Source organism: Sturnira hondurensis, unplaced genomic scaffold (assembly GCF_014824575.4).
Source record: "Sturnira hondurensis isolate 20B ecotype Veracruz unplaced genomic scaffold, ASM1482457v3 Scaffold0021632, whole genome shotgun sequence".
NCBI classification, from domain to species: Eukaryota; Metazoa; Chordata; class Mammalia; order Chiroptera; family Phyllostomidae; genus Sturnira; species Sturnira hondurensis.
The window spans coordinates 4,305,586-4,323,035 of record NW_028094263.1 but is presented as its reverse complement, the minus strand read 5'-3'; the positions used below and the strand labels follow the sequence as shown (position 1 = coordinate 4,323,035).

At 57.0% G+C, this 17,450-nt stretch overlaps 1 protein-coding gene across 5 annotated transcripts; it reads left to right on the top strand.

Moving 5' to 3' along the window:
- Nucleotides 1-93: 93 nt before the first annotated feature.
- CACNB1 (calcium voltage-gated channel auxiliary subunit beta 1) lies at nucleotides 94-17,215 on the top strand. Of its 5 annotated transcripts, none has more exons than XM_037033250.1 (14): nucleotides 94-336; nucleotides 2,799-2,885; nucleotides 5,858-5,977; nucleotides 6,716-6,838; nucleotides 7,404-7,540; nucleotides 7,743-7,819; nucleotides 9,196-9,215; nucleotides 9,478-9,558; nucleotides 9,984-10,042; nucleotides 10,226-10,335; nucleotides 10,488-10,639; nucleotides 12,963-13,058; nucleotides 13,492-13,677; nucleotides 15,401-17,215. In XM_037033250.1, the coding sequence occupies exons 1-14, from the start codon at nucleotides 253-255 to the stop codon at nucleotides 15,860-15,862; spliced, it is 1,794 nt and encodes a 597-aa protein (XP_036889145.1). In that variant the 5' UTR covers nucleotides 94-252; the 3' UTR covers nucleotides 15,863-17,215. The 5 variants fall into 5 exon arrangements, with proteins under 5 accessions (XP_036889145.1, XP_036889144.1, XP_036889147.1 ...); XM_037033249.1 differs by lacking the exon at nucleotides 9,196-9,215 and adding an exon at nucleotides 8,223-8,377; XM_037033252.1 differs by lacking the exons at nucleotides 9,196-9,215; nucleotides 15,401-17,215 and adding an exon at nucleotides 8,223-8,377 and having other exon boundaries at nucleotides 13,492-13,913.
- The last annotated feature ends 235 nt before the right edge of the window (nucleotides 17,216-17,450 follow it).

Below are 17,450 nucleotides of genomic sequence, written 5' to 3'. Positions count from 1 at the left end.
GGGGGAAGCGGAGCGGGCGGGGGGAGATGCTGAGCCTTCAGGGGCGGGGTAGGAGGCGGCGGCGGCGGCGGGGAAGGCAGAAGAGAGAGCGGGAGGAGGGAGGGAAGGCAGGAAGAAGGCAACCACCAGCCGGGCCAGGGGGCTGAAGCGGGTGCGGGCTGCGCTGCGCCGCTCTCGGTTCCGACGGCCTGTCTCATGCGCTGAGGGCGCCCGGCTGGGCCGGGCGGGCGGCCGAAGGGGAGGCTCCTCTCCATGGTCCAGAAGACCAGCATGTCCCGGGCCCCTTACCCACCCTCCCAGGAGATTCCCATGGAGGTCTTCGACCCCAGCCCACAGGTGAGGCGTGGTGGCCGGGCGGAGGGAAGGGAGACCCCTTCCGCGGACTTTGTGGGGTCGGCTCGAAGGGCTCTGGGGAGGAAGGGGTTATGTGCTCGGCGCAGAGGGGAGAGGGGCGCCTGAGCGCCCCCAGTCTCTGCGGGTTAATGATTGATGGGCGCTTGGCCCGGAATTGGGCTGCGGTTTTGCGGAGCCGGAGGGGGCGGTCAGGCCGCCTGTCACCCTCATCTCCTCGTCTCCCCCCGCGATTAGGGTACCTGCTACTCGGGTACCGGCTCCAGAGGGCTGAGAGTGGGGGTACTGGCGGGGGGATCCCGGGGTTGAGAGAGGCTAGAGAGCAAACCCGGGCAATGTGGGCGACGCAGAACACACTCATGGGCGCTGGGCGGGGGTGGGTGGGGCGGGGGTGGCTTTGGAGACCGCCGAGGCGATAGTCAGAGGGCGGCGCCAGCAGGCCTTCGGAGCCGCAGACAGTGGCCCTCGAGGGTGGGGAAGGGGCCAGGCCCCCATTCCAGCCACATTCGCTACACCCCTATATTGGAACAGCTTCTCCTCCTCAACACCCACGTTATCTCTGCCTGCCCATCCTCCCCTCCTACCCTCAGCCCCGGAAAAATGCCTCCAAAGTTTGGAAAGTTGGATGGATTCCAACTCCCTGCCCTGGAGGGGAAGAAGCTGAGTTACCTGGGGGTGGAGGTCGCTGCCCCACCCCCATTCACACTTTTCCAGTGCCCAAGGAAGGGGCATTCATTCTTGGATGTGCTGGTTGCCTCTGGAGTGACCAGCAAGGTCTGGCATGGTCGTGTCATGCGGGGGATTTCTCTGGAACATGCCCTTGTCTAATCTGGCACTACCCCAAATCGAGGATAGCATTAACTCTTTTCTTGCTGTAGCCAGCCTGTAGCAACTGTAACGGCCATGATAATGTGGTTGATGGGTATGTGTGTGTGTGGCCAGGGTCAGGTCAGACCTAAAAATACCTCCCTCCTCCACCCCAGGCCCCTTGGAGCCTGGAAGGCAGCTGGCTGGGGCCTTCCTTTCAGCTGTCCCTTGTCCCTCTGGGTGCCACTCCCTTTTCCCACCAGCTTAGGGTGGTGGTGGTGGTGTGAAAGAGTCTGGGGTTTACTGGGGGATCCTCTTAAATTTGGAGAGATCCTGAATCCCAGAGGTTGGGTATATATTTGGTTTTAAGAGGCGGGTGGGAGGGAGGATTCTGGGGTTCCCAGGTGCCCTTCTCTCCCATCTGTCCATCCCCCTTCTTGTACTCAGGCCCAAGGGACCAGAGAGCCCAGTCTGGTCATGGCTTATCTACCTTCTTTGGTGAAGACACTCAAGGATGCAGGCTGGGGGCAGGGGCTTGGAGGGCCTGAACCCTCAGTCGTCACCCTCTATTCTGGACTGGTCTGGGGCCCAAGAGTGTGTGTGAGTTGGGGAGGCCAAAAAAAGCAGCCCCCTTTCGGGAGGCCTGGAAATACCTGAATGTGTGGCTGCTGGAGTGATGAGGCTGTTGTCCACTCCAGCCAAGTCGGAAGCCTAGCCAGCGAGACTGAGCCAGCCTACCCCAGGGATTTGTGGGGGCTGTGTCCCAGGCTCATCTTGGGGCAGGGCCAAGGGGCATTTAGATGGATGCAGCCTGGTGGGTACCATGGGGACAGGATGTAGGCAGTGGCTGCTGGGGGTTAGTAGGTGGAGGCTTGATCCCTCTTGGCCCCCTTGAGAGAGGCGTGGCCACCGTTATTGTGAAGAGAGGCCTGAGAAAAAGTCTGGCCAGGGTGGCGGATGCTGAGCACAAGCTACTCCGTGGCGCTGGGCTGGGTTCCACATTCCCTTTCCAAACACCTTTTCACGCCCCTCACCCCCTCCCAGGAAATCTAGTTTTGCGTCTCCAAGAGCTGAGAGCTGTAACTACCCTCCCCAGTCTGCAAAAAAGGAAAGCAAGAGTTGGGCATGAGAAAAGCCAAGCTGGGCCCTGTTGGCAGTTGGCAGTTGGCAATTCCTCTTCTCTCTGGGGGCCACAAGCACACTCCGCCACCCCCCGCTCTAGCTGGAGGGGAGAGGAAGGGGGACTTTCTCCAGATCTCTTTACCTGCCCCCTCCAGCCCCCCAGCACTGCAGGCAGCCTTTCCCTTCCCTTGAGGCCTCTGCAGCCTGCCCAGCATCTTAATTAGCTTTGTTGCCTAATGAGCCTCCAGCTACTTAGCGCCTCCTCCTTCCCAGCCTCTCTGGCTTGGTTTGGGGGTTTCTGTGTGCTCTTCCTAGGGCTCTCTTGCACTATCCTGCACCCCATGACTGTGGTCTGGGTCCCCCTCCCTCTTGGGCGGTACCATCTCAGAAGGAAAATAGGGGTGCTGTCAGATCGGAGAATGGTGTCTCCAGGCTTAGTTGTAGCTCTGGGCCTGATGGAGTAACGGTTGGGAAAGGGCCTTTCTGATTCCGCTCTTGTCCCTTCCTGGCTTCTCTAGGGCAAATACAGCAAGAGGAAAGGGCGGTTCAAAAGGTCAGACGGAAGCACGTCCTCGGATACCACATCTAACAGCTTTGTCCGCCAGGTAACAGGGAGGCTGGGCTTCGAGGAGGGTGGCCGCTGGTTGGTGGAGCCCAGCATTGGTGAGCTGGGTCTGAGGCTTTCTCCAGACACCCTCCCCCATGTCACTTGTCACCTGCCTGGAACCACCCATTACACTGACATCCCATGACCTCTCCTGCATATACTGTCAGCTGCACCCACTCCCTCAACCCCCGCCCAGCACCCCGCCCCCAGCACCCGGCACCAGCCCCTGTTGCCTGCCTGCGTCATCTCATTCAGGGACAGCCTGGCCTGCCTCCTTCTAGCTTGCTTCGGGCTGTCACCCACTCCCCCTGCCGGCTGTCTGCTTCCATGTCCTCCCCCAGAATCTGTGACAGCAAGGGGTCTAGCCAAGTCCTAAGAAATGAGGAGTCAGGACATTTGAGTCCCCGGAGCCCTGGTTAGGTATGGGTCAGGGAAATACCCTCCTTACGTCCACGTATGGCTGTTCCCTGACAAGTGGAGAGCAAGTGTGTTGAGGGAGGTGGGGGATTGGCAGGAGAGAATAGATTTTAGAAAGGACTTTGTCCCAGCACCCCTCACTGAAGGCAGTGTCACTGAATAGCTTTATGGGGTCGTCTGTACTCAGTCAGGAAGATGCCATTCTCATCTCTGTTCTAATTCTCAACCCCAGGCCATCTCAGGCTCAGGGAGAAGCATGTGGTTGCTATGACTACGGAGCATCTCAACAAAGCCTGGTACCCAAAAAAGATGAGAGGGGCTTGGGATCAGACAAGGGAAAGGAGTACGTTGAAGAGGAAATGGGCAAAGCATGCGAGGGCAGAGGATAGCAGGGAGGAGGGCGCCTGCGGAGCTCAAGCCCCCCTCGGGTCAGAACAGAGGGGACAGTGCCAGGCAGATCCTACCACACACTGGAGTTTGAGCTCCTTCTGTTTGATTCCTGTTTCCACAGCACTTGGCACATATGAGCCCAGGAAAGGGGCCCTTCATCCCAGCATCTCCTAAGTCCACAAATAGGAAGTCCTTTCTTTAGTCTCTCGCATTCCTCCTGTTGTGGGATTGGGCCGGGCCTGGGCCTGGGAAAAATGATGCTGTGCACTCAAGTGCAACACCCCTTGACAGAAAAAGGCCTTGGCCTTCAGCCACCCAGGGTGTAAGACCCCAGCCTCTAATCCCTCCTCAGCTCCCTCGCTGGCTCTTACCCCCAGTAGGTGGTGGGGAGTGGGGGGGGCAGTCCTTGCTCCATCTCTGAGCTAAATATACCCTCCCAGTTTGCATATGTAGCAACTCTGCCTGTAACCTGAGCCCCCTGGGGGGACGGGCAGTTTGGGCCACCTTCTAGGCCAGCAGGGCCAGGCACTGAGGGTGCTGTGATGGAGGTGCCCAGCCGGACCCTCGTGGTGGTGAGCTGGGGATGGGGGGCGGGTTGGGAGTAGCCCCTCAAGAAAGCTTGTGAGGGGCTTCTGGCCTGTCTCTTTGCCTCCTCACTGTTTTCCTGTCTCCTGCCATTCCTGATATGTCTCTGTGTGTGCATGTGTGTGCATGTGCACATGTGTGTGTTGGGTCAGTAGATGCCTCTCTGTCTGTCTGTCTCTGGGTCTGTTTCTCTAGCTCTTTGTGCATCTGTCTCCCCGACTCGGGGTGCTCCCATCAGAAGGGGTGGAGAGTGGTAGTTAAGCTGGTTTCCACTCTCCTTCCTTCCTTCCGTTTCCCAGTTTCTGTTAGTGACTCCCCCCCCACCCACCCACTGCCACCCTTTCCCCTCGAGAGTCTCCCATTTTCGTGACTTGGCTGGGAAAAGGATAGACAGTTGCACAGCTAATGACCAGGGCCCTCCGGGGGAGGTGGGACTTTGTCTTCTCTATTTCTCAGGTTCCCTCCATACCAAGCCAATGGGCATTTCTGGCCAAGTGACCCCTTTATGCCCTCAGGGAAAAAAAAATCTCTGCAGTTCTGTTCTTTCCCCACGTCACCTCCCACCCTTTGCGGCAACAGCACTGCAGCACAGTCACACACATCCACACTTCCTGGCTCCCGCCCGCACGTGCTGCACACCCTGCGGGGCTGTGGGCTCATGTGGACCTGTCTGCGTCCAGTCACGACACCCAGCGCATAGCATAGAGCACACCCTCCTAGGCAGACCTGGAGTCACACACCCAAGCACACCCATGAGTAAGTGTGGTCATTCACACCTCGGGCCTGGACCAGCTGCGTGTGTCTTCCATCACTGAAAAAGCTGTGCCCTGGGACGGTCAGTGGGTTCACAACAGGCTTCCTGGCACACCCTGACTTCTGACTTCTGACCCTGGCAGCTGCAGCCCTAGTGTTAAGGAAAGGCCTGCCCCATGTTCTACTCTTAACTTGCCTCCTGCCTGTACTGCCTCAGGAATATGGGACTCTCTTTTGTACCTAAGGAGAGCCTGAGGGTTGGGGCTCCCTTGATTCTGTTGGAGACGGTAGGATCCTGTCTTCCCTCACCCTTGAGAACAAGATAGCAGACTTTTTGGTGGCCCTACCATGCCATGCAGGCTGCCCACTGCCAACAGTGCAGAAAGCTCAGACGTATGCTGGTGGCTGCAGTCCCTGGAAATACCCACCGGGCTTCTGCTGAGTCTGTCCCAGCTAGTGCTGGGGGCAGGGGAGAGAATGAGGAGCAGGGAGGGGAGACTTGTCCCCTGGCACTCCTCTCCTGCGCTGTGCCCCTATCAGATTCCTGCCCCTCCCTGGGCCCCAAGCAGCTGTCCTTGGACCTGCCTTAACCCCTGGCTCGCTGCTGCCACCCTTTCTAGGGCCACACTCTTCCTGTGGGCCGCAGACATCAGTGCCAGGTCCCTCCCATCAAACACCATCTTCCACGCCTTGTGGCTTCCTGCTGGGCTGCCTGGGACTTGAGGCCTCCATGATGGGTGGCGCCCCCATGCCTTCCAAGGCCCAGGAACTGGGGAGGCAGCTTCGGCCCTGCGCTGGCCCTCAGCTAGCTCTGTCTGTTTTCAGGGCTCAGCAGAGTCCTATACCAGCCGCCCATCGGACTCTGATGTGTCTCTGGAAGAGGACCGGGAAGCCTTAAGGAAGGAGGCGGAGCGCCAGGCATTAGCCCAGCTTGAGAAAGCCAAGGTGAGAAAGGAGGGAGGGATGGTGCTGTGTTATTCCACCCACCCCCGGGCCTGGGAGACAGCCTGGACAGTCCCAGGTCGAGTCGAGGCCCAGCCACTTCCTAGTCCGTATACCTCCGGGCCTCAGTGTGATTGTGCCTTTGCCTTTCACCTGTAAAAGGTGGACTGTGACACCTGCCTCCTTCTACAGCGTGGTAAGTGTCCACTGCAGTCTAATCCTATTTCCACATATAATAAGAGCTTGAGAAGGGCAAAACCCTTACTTAACACTTCCTTTTGGAGGTGAAATTTCTGGGCTGCTCTTACTAGCTGTGTAATCTTAGGCAAGTCATTTAACCTTTCTGAAATTTAGTCTCCTCATTGATTGAAATGAAGACAGTGATACTTCAGAGGGTTTTTGTGGTCAATAAATGCCAGTGAAATACGTGACGTGGTACCTTCCTGGCACACGCAATAGTAGATGCTGATGATCCCCTCTGGGTGTCGTTCTGGGCTCCCCCACTCCTAATACTTCTCATTCCCCACTGGCCCCTCCACTCTGAGAGGGCTGAGTTCTATTTTTTGCTTTCTTTTTCATTGTAAATTTCACATAAATACAAAAAATGACATACACCGTTCAGTATACCTTTTAATAAACAGTTTATCAAACCTGCGTATGATCACCACTGCAGTCGAGAAGTTGTCCCCCGCATTGTGGTTTAACCCTCTGGTTGTCATCCTCCCTGGGCGCCTCCTCTAGACTAAGCCGGTGGCATTTGCTGTTCGGACAAACGTCGGCTACAACCCGTCTCCAGGCGACGAGGTGCCTGTGCAGGGAATGGCCATCACCTTCGAGCCCAAGGACTTCCTGCACATCAAAGAGGTGGAGGGAGCACGTGGCATCTGGAGGGAGGGCAGGGCCGTGGGTGCTGGGAGAGGGGGCGTCTGCAACTGTAGTGGGAAAAGAATTCTAAGCCAAGCAGAGCTGGGCTGAGTCTGCTGTGCTGCCTTGGACAAGTCTCTCCACCTCTCTGAGCCTCTAATTTTTCATTGGTAAAACGGAGTGGTGGTGCCTATGTCACCAGGTTGTTGGGCGGGTTTGTGACAAGGCCTGTAAGTGGAGTGGCAGTTTACCAGGCACGTGTATGTGTCAGCAGTCACCTCTCTCCCTGCCTTTCCGGGGCAGGGCACCCACATGTGGGAAGGAAGGACTCTCAGAACAGGGGTGTGCTGGGGGCGGGGGGAGATCCATGGCCCCAGAGGATGCTGGTCCTGGAGTGGTCCTGAAAAGGGGGCTGTACTCAGATGCTGGGGATGGGGTTCTTTGAGGGTGCTACCCCTGGGGAGGGCAGGCAAGTCCAGGGGTGGTTTCTCCTGCAGGACGTCGGCCAGCTCACACCTCCAATCTCCCTCTTGGTCTCTCCCACCCCACCTGCCATTGTTTGCAGAAATACAATAATGACTGGTGGATCGGGCGCCTTGTGAAGGAGGGCTGTGAGGTTGGCTTCATCCCCAGCCCTGTCAAACTGGACAGCCTGCGTCTGCTGCAGGAACAGAAGCTGCGCCAGAACCGCCTCAGCTCCAGGTGTCTGGCGGGGGCTGGGCCCTGCCAACCCCGGGAGAGGCCTCAAGGGTTCACCATTGCCCTGAGGGCACAGAGCTGCCTGTGACAGCACCAGTGGGGTGGGAGAATTGTGGGGGCAGGACAGCATGTGAGAGAACAAGACTCCCCCACCCTCACACCCACCCCTTGGCTCACAGCTCCGTTTTTCTCTCTGCCCACACAGCAAGTCAGGTGACAACTCCAGCTCCAGTTTGGGAGATGTGGTGACTGGCACCCGCCGCCCCACACCCCCTGCCAGCGGTAAGAGCCACTGCCTCCCCAGGGTGTCGGGGGAAGCTCCTGGGTGGGATGGTCTCCCCACTTCCTTTCCCCTCCTTCCCCTGCAGTAGTGGGCACCCCTGTCCTGAGTCCTCCACACACATCCAGTGGTCCCCTCTCCGCGAAGAGTAGGATGCCCCACAAGCTGGGCCTGTCGACGCCCATCCTCTCATGTCTCTCCTCTCCCATCTCTTTGGTAGCTCCATCTCTCTGCCTGACTCCCTCCCCCGACCCCCCATTCATTTCTCCCAGCCCTGTTCCATTCACCTCTTCTTCTTTCTTTTTTCCCCATCCCATCCCTGCGTTCTGTATTTGTGTCTCCATGTCCATCTCACTCCTCCCCACCTCGCCTCCCTCCTCCCTCTCTCCTGCCTCTGCGGTCCAGGTAATGAAATGACTAACTTAGCGTTTGAACTAGACCCCCTAGAGTTAGAGGACGAGGAGGCCGAGCTTGGGGAGCACAGCGGCTCTGCCAAGACTAGTGTTAGCAGTGTCACCACCCCGCCGCCCCATGGCAAACGCATCCCCTTCTTTAAGAAGGTAATTCTTGCTGGGTTCTTGTTAGAGGGGAGGGGGTCAGGGCCCAGACCTTTGGCAGGGGAGGGAGCCAGAATGGACTCAGATTTGGTAGCAGCCTGATTCCGTGGGCATCTGCCAAGGCTGTGGGAGGGATGGGACGGCACAGGGAACGGGCACATCCGTCCCCACACAACTCTGCCCTGGCCACTCGGCAAGAAGGGATGGTTCTTATCGCTGAAGCACCCCTTCTCTGGGGAGGGTTCCCCGCTCTCCCACCGGAAGTAGGGTCTGGTGGTGATGAGACCTGACCTTTCCCCCACTGCAGTGGGGTAGTCCACATTTGCCCCCCACCCTGGAACGTGAAGCGGGGAGCTGGACAGTGTCCCTTCCTTGCCCTTTTCAAACTCCAGGGGTCTGGGGTGGGCATGTGAGGGTCCGCTGGCTACGGGCAGGACAGCTAAGGGAACTCTTAAAATGGACAGGTCAGCCTGTACTGGGCGGAAGAGGTAGGGACCAAATTAGGGGCTGTCACCTTCCCCAGCTCTTTTCCAAGACCCAGAAAGGGGGGCTCGGTGTGTCTGAATATCCTCCAGACCCCTGGACTGACTGACAGGCCCACTCCCCGCCCTGATCCAGGGCCGTCTCTGGCTCCCCCTGGCATGGGGTCCCGTCCCCTCTCTCTGGCTCTGTCTGTCACTAACACGCATGCCCTGTTATCTCTCTTCGTCTGCCCGCTCTCCCTCCCTCTCTTGTCCTGGCTCCTTCCTTGCCCTCTGCCCCTGCCTGGGTGCCCTCCCTTCTCTTCCTCCTTCCCCCCTCTTGGCAATCCCTGGACCCAGCCAAACAGAAGCAGAAGTCGGTGAGTATCACAGCTTTCTGTGTCCCCCTCCCTACCCCCTGGGATGAGCTAGGGGAACCTTCTAACACCCATTCCCATATCTGCCCCATTTCCCCCACCCTTCCTGGTTCTCCTTGGCCATCCCTCCCTCCCTCATCCTGATCCCCACATCCGGGCTCTGGGACCAGGGGGAGGAGAGAATGCATGGGGAAGCCTGAAGGCTGGGGAAGAGGGGCTAATGCCATCTCCACTCTGGGGTTTCCCTTCCCTGCTTCCCCTCCAGACAGAGCATGTGCCCCCCTATGACGTGGTGCCTTCCATGAGGCCCATCATCCTGGTGGGACCGTCGCTCAAAGGCTATGAGGTAGGACCCCACAGAGGGGAGCGGACCCAGAGGGGCCCAAACCTCCAGAGAGACGCCAAAGGTTCAGACACCAGAGAGATTCCTTCGAAGGGGCCAGGTTCCCGGGTGACCTCTCCAGAGGGTACAGACCTGAAAGCAATTTCCCAGAAGGACCTAACCCACAGGGAGACCCACTCAGAGGGTCTAATTCCTTCCCCCCAAATCCCCAGAAGAGTCTTCCCAGAGGTACCACGTAGAAGGACCTTTGGAATCAGAGCTCATTGGAAGCTCCTCAGACTCAGAAGGATTCCCCAGCCCCAAGCTCCCAGTCATCCCAGGAACTGAAGAAGAAAATGTAATGTGAGGATGCAAATACCCAGCAGCCCACTGATGCTGTGGGGGTTTAAAAGCCTGACTTCTCCCCCTACCCTGCTCCTCACCCTCAGGTTACAGACATGATGCAGAAAGCTTTATTTGACTTCCTGAAACATCGGTTCGATGGCAGGTAAGACCCTGGGAGCTAGCTGCCCACCCCCGTTGCAGTCCTCTGCTGCTGGTGATGGGCAGGTGGCTTGAATGACAATTTTGGGATTCTTGGACAGAGGAACAGAAGGAGGCCTGGAGCTTGGGGAGTGGGCGGGGCCATCCAGCCCACCTGACCCCTGACGCCCTTTGCCCTTTCCCCCAGGATCTCCATCACCCGTGTGACAGCGGACATCTCCCTGGCAAAGCGCTCCGTCCTTAACAACCCCAGCAAACACATCATCATTGAGCGCTCCAACACGCGCTCCAGCCTGGGTGAGCCCGCCCCTTAATTGCCCTCCCCCGGGCCAGGCCTGGGAGGGGTGGGCGTGGGGGGCATCCCCAGAAGTGTTCTGTCTACCCACTGACTCAACTCGGGCCGGTGCTCACTTCCGTTCTCTCTTCTCCGCGACCCCATGTTTCCTCAGCTGAGGTTCAGAGCGAGATTGAGCGGATCTTCGAGCTGGCCCGGACCCTCCAGCTGGTCGCCCTGGATGCCGACACCATCAACCACCCGGCCCAGCTCTGTAAGACCTCACTGGCCCCCATCGTTGTTTACATCAAGATCACCTCTCCCAAGGTGGGTGCAGCAGCCTGACCCTGGACGGGACAGGGCGCTTGGGAGTCTGGCTGCCTATGTGAATCCCGGCCACTGCTCACTAACTACGTGCCTTACTAGCTGCAGGTTTGCTTTCCTTCTCTGTAAAACTCCGGCATGTGGGCATCGTGAAGATTCAACCTGATTTGAACACTTTGTACTTAACAAAGGGTCTGGGATAATGTACCTCATCATGTATTGGCTATTCATATTGTATAAGTATTAATAGTGTATAAATATTAATATAAGTATTGTTATTAGGGTCCTGTGGGCCAGTCCCCATCTCCGCTCTGGTTGACCTCCCATTCTCGATCCGGAAAACAGAGAATCCTGTGCTCGTTCTCCCAGGTGCCACCAGCTGCTTGACAGTTGGGAGGTCCTTCCTGTCTTTTGATTTCAGCCCGGTTTGCTGCGCTGTCCTTATGCGGACCTTGATAGAGATGAACTCAGTAGGAAGGCTGATTCACTTTGTCATATTGCAGCTCCGTTAGTTTTCCCTCCTAGACGTGAATGGGGGAGGGACACAGAGGGCGGGTGTAGGGGAAGTGGGGGCTTGAGAAACACGGAGGACAAGTGTAGGGCGAGGATTTGAAGTGAGCAAACAGCATGGGGTTCCGATTCTAGCTCTGGTTGGCTTATTAGTGAGGTTTTGTTGGCTTTTTGGTTGTTAAAGCCTCAATTTCTTCCGCTACAGAGTAGGGATTATAATCCCTCCCTGCATCAGTGAGGAGAGGGTTTGAGGTAATGATGTGAAAGAGCCCAGAGTTTATAATGGCAACCGGGGGTGGTGACTGTCACTACCTCAGGATAGACCCATGAGCTGAGCACCCAGCTACGTAACCGTAACCTCTGAGTCCTAAGTTTCTAATGAGCACAAAGGGGATGATAGGATCTACGTACTTCCTGGGGTGGCTGAAAGGATCAAATATGATAATGGATGCAAAAACAGCTGGTGAACTAGAAAGCAACAGTATGTCCATTTTCCCCACGGACGAGCACTGGCTGAGGTCAATGGTGGGGACTCTTTGAGAGTCCAGACTACTCCGGTTTCCGTCCCAGGGATGTGCTCCTTTGGCAAGCACTCGACATCTCTAGGCCTCAGTTTCCTCATCTGTAAAATAGGGATCCTCAAATGGTTGGGTTGTCAAATAAATGGACTAACCATATAAAGTGGCTGGTACCTACTAAGCAGTATATTCTTTTTTTTAAAGATTTTTTATTTTAGAAAAGTTGCAAGAATAGTTCAAAGAGTTCTCATCCTTTGAATACCCTTTACTCAGATTCACTAATTAAAAAAAATTATTAACTGATTTTGGAGAGAGAGAGAGAGAGAGAGAGAAAGAAGGGAAGGGAAGAGAAGACTGGTGTTCTACTCGTTCATGTATTCACTGGTTGATTCTTGTATGCGCCCATCCAAGGCTCAAACCTGCAGCCTTGGCGTATCAGGATGATACTGTAACTGACAGTCAAGGCCTTGCTAACTTATCTATTTATTTTAGACAGAGGGGAGGGGAGGGGAGGGAGAAAGAGGAAGAGAAACATCGATCAGTTGCCCCGGACCAGGAATTCAACCGAACTGGCCGTTTGGTCCTCAGACTTTCTTGGGTTTTCATGACTCTGACATTTTTGAAGAGTGCAGATCACTGATTTTGTAGAATGCTCTTCCGCGTGGGTTTGTCTGATGTTTTCCTCATGACTAGATTTAGGTTTTGCAATTTTGGTTGGAATGTCACCCACGCGATGTGTCGTCCTGAGTGCAGTGCGTCAGGGGGCAGATGATGGTGGTTTGGTGCGTCGTTGGTGATGTGAACTGCAGTCACTTAGTTAAGGTCGCGGCTCTGTTGTAGATACTGTCATTATCGTTACTGGGTGGGAATAATAACAGTGTTCCCCTAATGGGGTTATTGTCGGGACTGAATGGACTGATCGTTTAAAAAGTACCAAATAGTGCGGGTACATAGCAAGTGCCCAGGCAGCGTGGCGAGCATTAGCATGGAGGGGGGTTGGCCCAGACAGTGAGGCCTGTGAAGGAGGTTGGAGCAGGTGGGCCGAGTGCCCTTCCTACAGCCACTGCTGGGAGAGCTTTCCAGGGCAGGCTGGTGTGAGGCCCGGGAGAGAGCCTGAGCATTGTGTAGGGTGGAAAGAGAGCTGGAGCAGTGATCTCTAAGGAGGTGGCCAGGGATGAAAGTCATCAAACATCCCGCCTGCCCTGACACTGGCTGCCGCGCTGGCTTCAACCAGGACCTGCTGCTCCGACTGGTGTGCTACAGGGGTCCTTCTAGCTCTTCTTCTCCCCCCAAACCAGGTACTTCAGAGGCTCATCAAGTCTCGAGGGAAGTCTCAGTCCAAACACCTCAATGTGCAAATAGCGGCCTCGGAGAAGCTGGCACAGTGTCCCCCCGTGAGTGCTCAGACCCAGGAGCGGGGGGGAGCATTTGGATTCTGGTTTCCTCTGGCCTGTGTGGGAGACCACAGGGACAAGAGCACCTGGGCCGGGCCCGAATGTGCAGACTGGTTTTCCAGGAAAGGGGGTTGGACAGACAGTCAGAGGCTGGCTTCAAGCCCCAGAAGTACAACCTCTCTGTGTGGAATCTAAGCCTTGGGTGCCTTAACTCTAGAATGAGGGAGCTGGTCTATGCGGGCACCAGGGCCTGTTATAGTTCTGCCAATGCACGTATCTGAGAGCCCTCCTTCTCTTCCTGGACAATCCAGAAGTCTCTTTTAACTTTGTCCTTCAACCCCTTGACTCTCCACCCACTGTGCCCAGGCCATACCCTCACCCCCTAGGTCTTGCCTGGCTCATCCTAGCCCTGCTCCTAACCCCACCTCCACAGGAAATGTTTGACATCATCCTGGACGAGAACCAATTGGAGGATGCCTGCGAGCACTTGGCTGAGTACTTGGAAGCCTATTGGAAGGCCACACACCCGCCCAGCAGCACCCCACCTAACCCGCTGCTGAACCGAACCATGGCTACTGCAGCCCTGGCCGCCAGCCCTGCCCCGGTCTCCAACCTCCAGGTACAGGTGCTCACCTCACTCCGGAGAAATCTCAGCTTCTGGGGTGGGCTGGAGGCCTCCCAGCAGGCCAGGGCAGTGCCCCCGCAGCAGGAGCACACCATGTAGGTGCCCTGCCCATCTCCCCTTTTGCCCAGGGCCTGGAACTGGAGTGCAGGGAACTGGGAGAAGGAAGACAAGAACTTTATTTTGTAAAAAAATGTGGCGACCAGCAGCTTCTGGTGTCTGTGGTTTTTGATGGGTTTGGGACTGGCCAGTGGTGCTCCTTGGGCCTAGTCCCATAGCACTGTGTCCGCCGCCTGGGCTGATTTGGGGGTATGAGGTCTGATTGGGGGCCCTGTAAGACAAGTGACGAGGAAGAAAGGAAACATGGGGACAACAGCTAGATTCCTTCGAGGGACTCCACCCCCATTCTGGACCCAATAGTGATCACAGCACCATAAACCCAGCAGTGGAAGGAATCCTGCAAAGCAAGGAGCCTTTAAATCTGGAGAGACTGTCCCCTCCCCTCGGCCCCTTACCTCAGGAGGCCCCTCAGAAGGGACCTAGAATGTAGCATCTTCTGTGAGCGATGCTCAACCTTCCATTCTTCTCCCAGTCAAACTGGTTCCAGGAAAGGCCCTCCTGTGGGGGCCCTGCCCTACCTCTCCCTCCTCCCGGGGGAGCCCTGGCCCATCTCTGAGAACACATCATTAAGTATGCATTCGGTTCTCAATTAGAGCCAGAAGAAAACCATTCTGGACCATTGCCTTTCAAATTTGTTTTCAGCCACAGAGTCCCTTTGTTCACTGAATCTTATGTGGAAGTTCTTGCTCTGCTCAGAGGATGCCAGTGGCTTGGCTGCCACTTCATCCATGGGGACCCCTGAAGCACTTCTGTGCCCTCCCCACTCCACCCCAGATCTCTGGGAAACAGTTTGGAGACCGCCGCTCCAGTCTCCATCACACCGCCACAGAGAAACTGGGCCATAGCAAGGGGAGCCGTTCACTTAGGGTCACACAACTTAAAGGGGCGGGACTAGGGCCCAGGCCTCTTTGCACCCACCCAGCAGCCTCTGCAGTGGAAGTGGCCATCAGGTCACCTTCATGTGGCATTTGGTAATGAGGACATTGGGTCACCTCATTGTCTCCTGTGGGGAATGGAGACCCATCAGCCTTCCCTATCCCGATGCTTTGAGTTTTTGCTGGGGCGGAGTAGGAATTCTATCATCTGACTGGGGGCAGGAGAGTTCCCGGTTCCAGAAGCCTCTGAATAGGGTCTGGTTTGGGCTGAAGGAGCCGGGGTTGGTGAGCTTGAGCTGAAATATCCTTAGTATATTTGGAAAGCTGGGGCACTGACTGACCCAATCAACCACTAACAAGTGCCAATACTAATGAGCTGTTAATGATGATTTACCCCAAGACAGCGTTAATGATGTGGGTTGAGGAAGCCGTGACTCATTTTTCATGGGCTCTGTACCCTAGTTACCAGGAGAGTTCACGCTTCCTCGGCCTTAGGAAGATTGGGCACCCCAGCCCCAACTGAGGAGCAATGCCCTGAGGTCCCTCTGGCTGGGCTCTGGAGCCCTTTGCTGGGCGCCGTTCCCTAGAGCCAGCCCCCTGCTCCCTCAGCCGGGCTGGTGCCTTGGGGCTGGTGCCTTGGTGCAGTCACTAACCTGCCTTGCTTTGTTGTGTTTCTCTCACCCCTGCCTGATCTGCATGGTTTGTGCCGTCTGTCTGCTAACCAGGGACCCTACCTTGCATCTGGGGACCAGTCGCTGGATCGGGCCGCCGGGGAGCACGCCAGCGTGCACGAGTACCCCGGGGAGCTGGGCCAGCCCCCAGGCCTTTACCCCAGCAGCCACCCGCCAGGCCGAGTGGGCACTGTGCGGGCACTGTCCCGCCAAGACACGTTTGATGCCGACACCTCTGGCAACCGAAACTCTTCCTACACGGAGCTGGGAGACTCGTGTGTGGACATGGAGACTGACCCCTCAGAGGGGCCAGGGCTTGGAGACCCTGCTGGGGGCGGCACCCCACCAGCTCGTCAGGGTTCCTGGGAGGATGAGGAAGACTATGAAGAGGAGCTGACTGACAACCGGAATCGCGGCAGGAATAAGGCCCGCTACTGCGCAGAGGGCGGGGGTCCGGTGCTGGGACGCAACAAGAATGAGCTGGAGGGCTGGGGGCGGGGTGTTTACATCCGCTAAGAGGTAGGGGCTACTCAGTCGGAGGAAGGGCTCTGAGACCAGAGGAGGGGAGGGACAGCAGGCTCACCACTGGGGGTGTATCTGGCCTCCAGGGGGCGCTGTCTCATTTCATATGCCTTTGCTCAACGTTTCGGGTTTGTTCGTTGGTAGATGCCCAGCTCCTGGGAGTCCTTTAAGCCCCAGCTGTAGGTTTTTATCTACCTGCGGTGAATGGATGGGGGGATGCCCACCTGTCTGCAGTGTCCCCTTTTCCCCACCTCAGGGGTCTCTCTCCCCTCTCCCAGAGAAAAGGTGCACTTCCTTAACTCTTTCTACCTGGGGCTCTAAATGAGGGTCCTTAATGGGGCCGCCCTTTCTTCTCCAACCTGGAGTATTTAGTAAAGGCAGGAGGCTTTTCCAGGAGAAGGAGACCACCGACTTTCCCAGGAGGTTTCCCTTCCCCAGCTCCAGATCCAGGGCCCCTCCTCATGCCCCCTCCCCCCAGCTTTCTGGCAACATTCTCTGGTAGAAAGCCACAGGATGGAACTCCCTGGGGGAGGGATCTGGGTAGAAACCGAAGGGCGTCAGATGCAGAGCTTTCTGCCCGAGGAGGACCTAACCCTGAGGAGTGGGCAACCCTAGATGCTGCTACCTGCCCCCCCCCCATGCCTCAGCCTTCACCTGCCCCAGGAATGAGCTTTGCCCACAACACCCCATGTCTGCTGCCACCAGAAGGGGGGCTCTCTGTTCTCTGTGTCTGAGCCTCCCACCCCTGTCACCTGGGTGTGGAGCCCTTGGAACACTTTGGTCCACCTCATTTTGAAACCAAAAACTGCTCGTTCACTCTCACCCTGAAAACCCAGGAGAGAGGCCCTTCGGGTTGGTGCTCAAGAAATGATCACCACCCCAGGGGTTACCTTGGGACCACGGATCTCCCCTGGGGGGCCTGGCTGCTGCTGCTGCTGCTCTGTATCTGCCTCTTGTGATCCTCTTCTTTACCCCTGTCCACTCCACGGCCCCCAGGAGAGGCCTTCACACCCCCTCTGACCTGGAGTGTCCCTCTGCCTAGCATCCCCACAGCCCAGCAGCCCTGCCCCTCCCCAGCATCCCAGCTGGGCCAGAGAGAGCCGACTGTGCCAATGAGGACTGGGCCCTGCCCGGCTGCCCACCTCAGGGATGGGTGCCTCATGCCTGTCTCGCCACCTCCTGTGCCAATGTTGCCCCACCCCCCCACCAGGGGCTGGGGTGCAGCTTCCACTTACTGGTTAGAAGAGACCACTCCTGTCGTACCCCATGCCCCCCTCCGTCTATTCCTCTGTACTCCCCTAGGAGAAGTATTTTGCCACATATAAAACCGCCATCCTGTCCTTTGCAGCAGCCTCCCAAGCCTGCTTTGTTGCCACCACAGAGTTGCCAGCCTGGGTGGGGGTGGGGTGGGGGTGGGGTCTGCCGACATGCAGGGGGGTGGGAGGGGTGCAGAAATAAGCTGTGTGTGGAGTTGTTCACTCCACAGGTGGCTCTGATGCACACTTTTGAGCCTGACAGGAGCTGTGTGGCCAGTCTCAGCCCCCAAGCCCCACAGCTAACCTGCCTCCCCACAGGTAAAGTC